Source organism: Python bivittatus, unplaced genomic scaffold (genome assembly GCF_059951505.1).
Source record: "Python bivittatus isolate LINGU-HERP-01145 unplaced genomic scaffold, Pbiv_v1 ctg000470_np1212, whole genome shotgun sequence".
Lineage (NCBI taxonomy): Eukaryota > Metazoa > Chordata > Lepidosauria > Squamata > Pythonidae > Python > Python bivittatus.
In genome coordinates this window covers 1,179,786-1,189,304 of record NW_028277065.1, presented here as the reverse complement: position 1 = coordinate 1,189,304, position 9,519 = coordinate 1,179,786, and the positions used below count along the sequence as shown (strand labels likewise).

Here is a 9,519-nt window from a genome sequence, read left to right as displayed (position 1 = left end):
AACACTGTAACATTAAAAGAAGAAATAGTACTGATGGTTACCAACTTCTGGTCAGAGAAGGCATTAAAAGAAGATTGATAGATTGATTTATTGAATTGTTCACACCTGATACTTAGATGGGCATGGCCAAATATTAAGTATGTGGGCAGAAATTATAACAGATGGATCATTAGTGGACTATTAAAAGTCCTGAGACCAAAAAGAAAAAAAAAAAAGCCTGTTTCAGTGGATTTCAAAACTTGTCCATTAACACAGTTAACAATATTGGTTACAGATTACTGGAGTTTCACCCTTCTTCCTCACTTTAATTGCATATGTTCTGTTATCATATCGAATGGATATAGCAAGAATATATCCAGATTCTCAAAATACTTATTCTCTGGTGCATTTTCTGAAGGCGGCTGAGGCAGCTCAACGGTCACAAGCACAAACTAAGTAGCATTTAGTTTTGCATAAGAAATAAACTTCTCCATATTTGGCATCCCCCCCCCCCCCAATTATATCCTGGTGTCAAATGAAGAATTTCAGTGACTGAACCATCTGCCTTTTAATAAGTTTCATCGACAAGTTGCAGATTATAGGGTAAACTTGTGGAAAAAGATGTTGAAATAATCCTCGTTGGAATCCTTCAGTTCATTCACAGGCTCTTTGTTCAGCACAGTATGTGTGTTTCCGTAGAACCCATCCTATTAAGAATAGCTACAGAAAACGTTTCAAGGCAAAAGGGACACCTGGTTGGAAAGGAGAAGATAGGATTTCTTTATTCCAGTAGAAAGAAGGCTGAGAAAAGAGTGAGGATCTAAAAGCCTTTCAAGTTGGGTTAACAGAAGAGAGACAAAGAGAAAACTAAGGAGAGACTTCCTTGCTTTTTATATGTATTTCTAACCCCGTGGTGGTCAATAGCATAAAAAATGCGGAGTAAATGCTTCTAAGGTGCATCTATAATTGAAGGAATGAGGCAAGTTTCATCAGTCAGTGCATCTACCTTTTCAGTTGATGGGGAAGATCCTCCCTACAGAGATCCTTCTGGCATCCCCACTGTCTATATTTGCATACAAGACAAAGCTCTTCCTTTCCGTCGTCGTCGTCGTCATCATCATCATCATCATCATCATCATCATCATCCCATCCAACTCCCAGTAACTGGACAGTTAAGTTAGTTTATTATCAATGTTGCTTTTTAGAAGTTTTCTTTTTAAGTATATCAGCTTTGTTATTGTCTCAGTGCTATTATTATTGTTCATAAAGGTGGGTTTCTGTTTTGTAAACCACTCTAAATTATGTATCCCATTAAGTGATGCATAAAATTAATTAATTAATTAATTGCAACCCCATCTTCAAAAGTCAGATCCAATCTCTGCTTTTTTATGTTTCTTGCGATGGTATTGAATGCTTTTTCTACTATTCTATGTCCTTTTTTCCCTCCCCCTTATCCACTTCAGTTGCTGTACTGAATTCTAAGACGGCAATGCCTAACCGAACCACTGTGACAGAATTTCTTCTCTTGGGATTTTCTGAAATTCGACAAGTGCAAATTTTATACTTTCTGGCCCTTTCCATCATCTATCTGACTTCATTGACTGGAAATTTTCTGGTGATTGTTGCTGTAGCATTGAACAATACTCTTCATACTCCAATGTACTTTTTCTTGGCAAATTTATCTACCTTTGACCTTGGCTATATTTCTGTTACTATCCCTAAGGCCATAGCTAATTTATTAATGGCTACCTGGCAAATTTCCTATCCTGAATGTGTGGCCCAAGTCTTCTTCTTTGTCCTTTTTGGGAACTCAGAATTCTTACTTTTGACCATCATGGCCTATGACCGGTATGTTGCTATCTGCAACCCACTGCAATATGAATCCCTTCTGAACAAAAAAGCCTGCATTCAAATGGTGGCCAGTGTGTGGACTGTGAGCCTTTTTTATGCTGTCTTGCACAGCAGCTGCACATTTGCAATTACCTTCTGCTCCAACCTCATCAACCAGTTCTTCTGTGAAATCCCATCACTTCTACAGCTCTCTTGCTCTGACTCCTACATTCTTGAAGATCGAATGATGAGTTTGGCCATGCTGTTTGGTGTAGGGTGTTTCAGTTTTATCATCATTTCCTATCTGGAGATTTTTAAAGCCGTGCTGAAAATCCCCTCTGCAAAGGCAAGGAAGAAAGCTACCTCTACTTGCTTTCCTCACCTCTTTGTCCTTTTCTTGTTCTTCTTCACAGGAGTCATTGCTTACTTGGGACCATCTTCAACAATCTCAGGAAAAATGGGCCTAGTACTTAGTGTGATGTATTCTGTCATACCTCCTTTTATGAACCCCATTATTTATAGCATAAGGAATAAAGAAATCATGTCAGCTCTTCAGAGCCTTTGGGATAAAAATAAATTTTGGAGCTGCATGTACAGACTTTGTGCATGAGGATTCCTTTTTTAAGAAATGGAAAATCTGAAGGAGGACAGTTATACCCCGCCCCCCCAGGGGAGAATGCACTACAGCTTATCCAAAGGCTTAATCTAATATTCAGTCACTGTATTTGTTCTGTAGTATTACTAAGGACAATAATGTATTTTCACACGATTTTCAAAATGAAATAAAATGATCTAATTACTATTGAGAAAGAAGTCTATCTGGAGAAATTCAATAATAGTGTATCTTTTTGAGTAAAGCCTACATTAAGCAAACTATAACCTTAAAGGTGTATTACTCCTCTCTTTATATTTCCAACCAGAAATAATAAAATTAGCTAATCCCACACTCACACTGAGAATGTACAGCCTGAAAAATCGTGTTGTTGTTCAGTTGTTGTGTCTGACCCTTTGTGACCCCATGAACCATATTGCGCCAGGCCTTCCTGTCCTTCACTGCCTCCCTGAGTTTGCTCAGTTTCATGCTCATTGCTTCAGTGATGCTATCTAACCATCTCATCCTCTGCCATCCTCTTCTCCTTTTGCCTTCAATCTTTCCCAGCATCAGGGTCTTCTCCAAAGAGATCTTTCTTCGCATTAGGTGACCAAAGTATCTGAGCTTGAGCTTCATTATCGATCCTTATTATCGATGCCTTGTCGTGGCGAAGGGGCTTGCGTAACTCAGTGAAGCCATGAGCTATACCGTGCAGGGCCACCCAAGACGGACAGGTCATGACAGAGAGTTCTGACAAAATGTGGTCCACTGGAGAAGGAAATGGCAACCCACTCCAGTATCCTTGCCAAGAAAACCCCATGGACAATGTGAAAAGGCTAAAAGCGTGAAAAATCAGTTCTTAGTAATTTCTGTGAAAAGAGAGGTTTGAGGCAACATTTTACAGCAAAGTTTCCAAGGCATTTCAAAGGAATTATGGGGGGAGGAGGGAGAGACTTTTATCAGTCTACTACAGTACCCTTTTCACACTTCTACATCTATGTTCATAGTTCATATTGATGCAAGATGCTCTACTATCCTACCTTACATAGGACCATAGGATCACTCATGTAGTGAAAGCCATTTCTGGGTACAAGAGTTTGGGAGGTGGGGGTGGAGATTGTCAAAGCTATAAAGGTCTTTCCAACTTCTATTCAAGCCTACTTGCCCCTGCCTCTATCAAAAAGAACACAGATTTTTCTTGGTGAGTATCATATTCTGCTTTTAAGTAGTGCACTTAAGGAACACATTCCAATATTTAGGTGGGGTCAAGACAAAATTTTAAATTTGACTGACATTATATTTTATTGGATCCAATACCACAGAGTTAATAAGATTCTTTTCCTAATTTGGTGGAAACTTTTGGGGAGCTTCTAAGATCCATAGCTAAGGCTTTCAGGGGTTACATGAACCTAAGGCCTTCAGTCTGGGCATCTCTGCTCTATCATTTCTAGTACATGGCCCCTTTATGGTCATAAATAAGCTGTAGAATTCAGTTCAGGTAAATACTCCAAAATATTATTATTGCAAAGTAGTTTTTCCTTTGTCCCCATTGTACAATAATTGTTCATCATCAGTTCATGCTGACATCTGCTAAATTGGTCAGAGCTCTAGGGAGTAGAAATTTCAGTACCAGTGTACAAAACACAGAGCTATATTGCATCAGGTATCCAGATAGATAATTGTTAACTTATATACCATTTGATGTGCACCAGCCTTACAAGGTTGGTAAAAGGGAAACAAACTGTTTTCATAAACTGCTAAATAAAGACAGAGAGAGGGCAAAACAGAGGTTTAAAGCATTTTTCTTGTAAGTTGGAAACTCAAGTCTCATTCTTCCTCTCAATAATTTACCATCTCTTCCTACTTCTGCCTTTCTGAGTATTTCATTCTCTGCCCCTGTGCCTTTCCACCATTCTTTCTTTAAATCATTTGTGTAGCAGGAATAATGCAATATAAGTTATAAGTAAGCATTGCATTATTAGCTGTGTACATTTTTAATGGCATGGGAAAAATGTGTCCAAACCAATGGCATTTCAGACTTAAGCCAGCTTTTAAGGGTCTGAATTTTATACTTAATCCTTTTCAGTTCATCTGAGTTAAAGGTTACAGACAGATAAATCTATGCATATAAATTCTAGTTTGACAGTCTTTACTAATTGTTTTCATAAATATTCATTCATTCATACTGGGCAGAGGAACATATACGGAGATTGTGTTTAAAAGGAAAGGAACCAAAATAGTTCCATGCAAATTAAACATTGTTGACTGAGAAAGAATACTGACAGTTCTGAAGTATGTGTGAATAATAGGTCTATAAAACTACTGTTAACTTTGCTATCATGGGGGGGGGGGCGGCAGCTACTATTACATGAGGACCATCTGACTTGCTTAAATAACCAAATATGAGTTTCCATAAATAGCCTTTTCTGCCCATGTCAGTTCACTTTTCAAAGGACTGCTTCTCTCTTCTCTTTTGAAACTAACAATGTGGTCAGAAATTAGCTGCCACACTTCAGTTAGGCCTGTTGATGAATTTATCTTTTTCTTCATGTTACCTGAACATACCTTCACTGGAAGAACTTTTTACATGGGACAGAATTGATATATTTTCTACCGTCAAACTATGGAAATATCATTTTCCCATAGAAAGGTAATGGAATGGCTGTGTATCTAAGTAGGAGTGATATTATTCTTTCAAAGTGCCATCTTGTTCATCTCCTAGCCATCTCTTGTGGTGATTGTCTGGGTTCCCCAAACTATATTAAAACTTGTTGCCTGAGTCCAAATACATTTCTCATAGGCATCCTAACTGAATGTTTGGTTTTGTCTCCAAAATTTAACACCCCTTGATCAGACCACTTCTGAAATGTTTCTAAAATTCCCAATAATATTTTTATTTTATAATTGGATTTACATCCAATCCTGCTTTACACTTCCTTAATCTCTTCTAGCCCTGCACTATGTGACCAATATTCAAGGGGCCTTGTATCCAAGGACTGAGCATGCATATTTCAGATAGTATGAAGGTATTTCCAATCTCATTTGCTTTGAGCTTCCAATCTCATTTGCTTTGAGAACAGATGTATTGATTATTGAACAATTTACTGATGATTGAATAATGCCAAATATTTTCTCTTATAATATTTTTATCATGCATGTGTATATATCTGTGTGTCCATTAGAAACAATTATAATCCATAACAATGATACATGTGTTTTTTATTGATTTTATTACTGGCAACAAATAAAAAGTTTCACAAAATATCCACAAATGATCAATAATGATATCAAATCAAAACACTCCCCCAAAAACTTTATAGTTTAAATCTGGGGTATTATTGAGATTATCTAACCTACTTGTTCTACTCAATGTCTTTAAACAGTAAAGAGATGTTTACATTGAAGTCAGATCTCAAGAAAAAATAGTGTTTTTTTTAAAAATTTATTTTACTTTAACTTAATTTATCCAATTAACTGTCTACTATGTTACTGGCCCATTGGGTTTGATTCTGGACTTCATTCATCCATAATGTCTCCTGACCAGTTGCAGCTTTATCCTCTGCAGTACAGTCCTGGCTTCTAAAGCCACTTAGACTGAGCTCTTCTTTATAGCCAAAGAAGATCATTAACTAGAACGCTGAACAGATAAATATGTTTTGCAATTACTTAACCCTTTCTTCTTTTGCCCACAGTGACTATTAAGGGGGAATGTCCAACACAACCAGAGTGAATAAATTTCTCCTTCTCGGGTTTTCTGAAATGCGAGAGCTTCAGATTATACACAGTGTGATTTTTCTTGCCATTTATTTAGCAGTCCTGGTGGGGAACAGTCTTATCATTATTGCCATAGGTTTTGAATGCCACCTCCACAAACCCATGTATTTCTTTCTGATGAATTTATCTCTTGCAGACCTTGGATTTGTTTCTGTCACTATTCCTAGATCTGTGTTCAGTTCACTTTTCAATACACAATGGATTTCTTATTCTGAATGTGTCAGCCAAGTATTTTTCCTGATCTTCTTCATGGCAAGTGATTTTGCTCTCCTCACTGTGATGGCATATGATCGCTATATTGCCATCTGTAATCCATTATGCTATGAAACTGTGATGCATAAGGAGGCCTGTGTCCACATGGCTGCCATTTCATGGATTGCTGCCCTTTTGTATGCATTGTTACACACTGTTGGCACTTTTACAATGACTTTCTGTTCAAAGGTCATTGATCAATTTTTCTGTGAAATCCCACAGTTACTTAAGATATCTTGTTCTGACAGTTATGTTATTGAAACTGTGGTTCACCTCATTGGTGCATGTTTATCATTCATAAGCTTTTTTTTCATAATTTTTTCATATGTGCAAATCTTCAGAGCAGTGATAAGAATCCCCTCTATTCAGGTACGGAAGAAAAGCATCTCCACTTGTTCACCACATTTCCTTGCAGTCTCCTTATTTCTGTTTACCACTTCATTTGCCTATCTGAAGCCCATCTCAAACTCATCAAGTAGTCTTAACTTGGTAGCTTCCGCAATCTATACTTTGATTCCTCCACTGATGAATCCAATCATCTACAGCTTGAGGAACAAACAGATCAAAACAGCACTGAGGAAATATCTTCCATTTTGTAAAACCCCTATTTATCTCCACTAGAAAGGTCTCATATCTGAAAACTTAGTTAAATAAACCAATAAACTACATTGTGATTTGTGCATGATTTCATGCTAAAAGAAAACAAACATCTGCACCAAGAATAGATTCAATTGCCTATACGAAAGATGTATATTTTCAATGTGTGATTGATTCAGTCTTGTGCAGTTTGTATTGCTGTTTCTTGCAGTGAAGATGGACAAAGAAAGACATAGGACACTGAAGTCCTCCTGACCACTGATAATATTTTCATTGTTTAAAAAAGTATTTTGAAATATGAAACTATGGGATTTATAACATGAATTCTCCACCTAGTATCATGTCTACATTGGGGTTTTGTACAATTCATGATATTGACATATTGCTATTTCTCCATATGAATTTTAGCAGGAACTGGAGATTTGCAATATTGAATGTATTATGTGTATCTGGTATTGGTTGTAACTCTGAGTCCCATCACTATGGAATGGAAACTCCTTTCCCCAAAACTTGGAATTTCTTCTTCAGTAAGATAATGAATGATAGAAATAGAAAATAGGTATTTCTATGTTTCTGGTACTTACACATTCCCCAATGGTTGGCAATTCAGATTGAGATCAATAAGTACAGGTTAGCTGTACCTATCTAAAGCTGCATCTTGACCTCCCCCCCCCCACCCCCAATCAAGGAATGTTGTGGAAAATTTAGCCACCAACATTTAAAGAACCAAAGCAATTGGAAATTCAGAACAAAGTTTATTTACTGGCATGCAAAGAATACAAGAAAGTGCCAACAACCCCAAACATTCCACAAACAAGATTAGATACAGATGGGACGATGCAATAGTGTCACAAACACATCATGAATAGTTAATTTATGGTCACAACTTGAAGGGGCATCCTCTAGTTAAGATAGTCAGATGACAGCCCTCAGCCTGGAGACATTGATGTGTTGAAGCCATCACTCCAAGGCTCCAACAGCCACATTAGCATATCAGTAATACAATAGCATCAACATTCTGCATTTGACTGTTTTATCATGTCAATGAGATGACCTTCCTACTGCTTTTCTCCCAAGAAACACCATGTCTGGAGTTCATAATCTGCCTCCTGGAGCCTTTACCCAGGGCCATAGATTTGAGAGAAAACACCCCATAAACAAAATTCAGTAGGGCTCACCAGTTCTAAAGGTTATAAAATTTTGACACCAAGAGCAAGATGATACTCTGATAAAGCCATCTTATATAAAATAAGTTCTAATTTATTATAACTATAAGTGTCTCATCCATAAGCATCTAATTCTCTGCACAGGAAGGATTGGACGTCCAGCTAACAGACTTTCTCCCAACACATACACACCTAAAATATGAGGAAACAACAGCATTTAAATAATAATAATAATAATAATAATAATAATAATAATAATAATAGTTTTTAAAAAGTATTTAAAAATAAAGCCAAATCTAAAAAACTGTATCAAAGCTGTCCTGTTCTCCTAAGGGCTAGACAGAACAATGGAAATTAAAGTTTTCCTTTGGCTTTACTCATAGTTAATTCAAGGATAAAGTTGATAAGTTTATATGGTCCATGAGGATAGACAAACAAACACATAACCAAAGGACTGTAATGCATCCTGTTCCAGTACAATGCAGCACCAAAATACCACCAGGCCTATAGAAACTGCAAATCCAGAGCAAACTGTAGCTCATAACCAAGCATCTAGCTGGATTGTCAGCCCAGTGGGATGAGCATATCTCTTGGTAATTTCAACCAATAGGAATTACAACAGAGGGACTTTTTTGTCAAAAGTTTAGCCATTCTTACACTAAGACTTCAACAACAGTATTTGCCAGAAACCAGTCAGCTATCCACTCGATGATAGGATGGCATGGTTCTAAATCTCAGTGTCCTTTCCTGACAGGATGAGCATCTCCTGTTCTTGGACCATCACGTAGTATATGCTTATGAGGACACAGCACCTAGATCTGAGAATGATGATTAAGAAAGCCTATCTCAAGTGGATTTTCCTTCTTGTGCAGCTCTCCTCATAATCATGAAACAGTGTTGTTTTCTAACAGTAGTAATATATATTTACTTCTCTTTACTACTGTGTGCATTATGTGCCTTTCTCTACAGGTTTACATTTGTATTTTTCTATAACTGGAAATTTCTATATGGAGTTTCAGTTTCAAAAGGCTGATTGAAAGTGGAAAAAGAAATCTAATTTCACTACATATAATTGTATAACTGGAATTATAATCTTATAATTAATAGACATAAATTACTTCTGGTGCTAATTCACAATGTTATTTAGTTTGTAATCAGCATCTCATTTCATGTAATAAAGGTTAATTTTATTTTTACCCAGATATTGAGTTTAGAGAAATGTGTTTTTGAAGAGATTACTACATCATTCTAAATCACACTCTTCCACACTGTTTTTAAGGCATCAGTATAGTATTTATTCCTTTATGGATCTCTCCATTTCAGTGTTTA

At 36.8% G+C, this 9,519-nt stretch overlaps 2 protein-coding genes across 2 annotated transcripts; both read left to right on the top strand.

The window, feature by feature from the left end:
• The first annotated feature begins 1,468 nt into the window (after positions 1 to 1,468).
• On the top strand, positions 1,469 to 2,419 carry LOC148215542 (olfactory receptor 14I1-like). The gene has a single exon (XM_088142941.1). It carries the CDS (start codon positions 1,469 to 1,471, stop codon positions 2,417 to 2,419), a length of 951 nt encoding a protein of 316 aa, XP_087999067.1.
• A 3,690-nt stretch (positions 2,420 to 6,109) lies between these two features.
• Positions 6,110 to 7,048, top strand: LOC103059282 (olfactory receptor 14A16-like). The gene has a single exon (XM_007440814.2). The coding sequence runs from the start codon at positions 6,110 to 6,112 to the stop codon at positions 7,046 to 7,048; it is 939 nt and encodes a 312-aa protein (XP_007440876.2).
• The last annotated feature ends 2,471 nt before the right edge of the window (positions 7,049 to 9,519 follow it).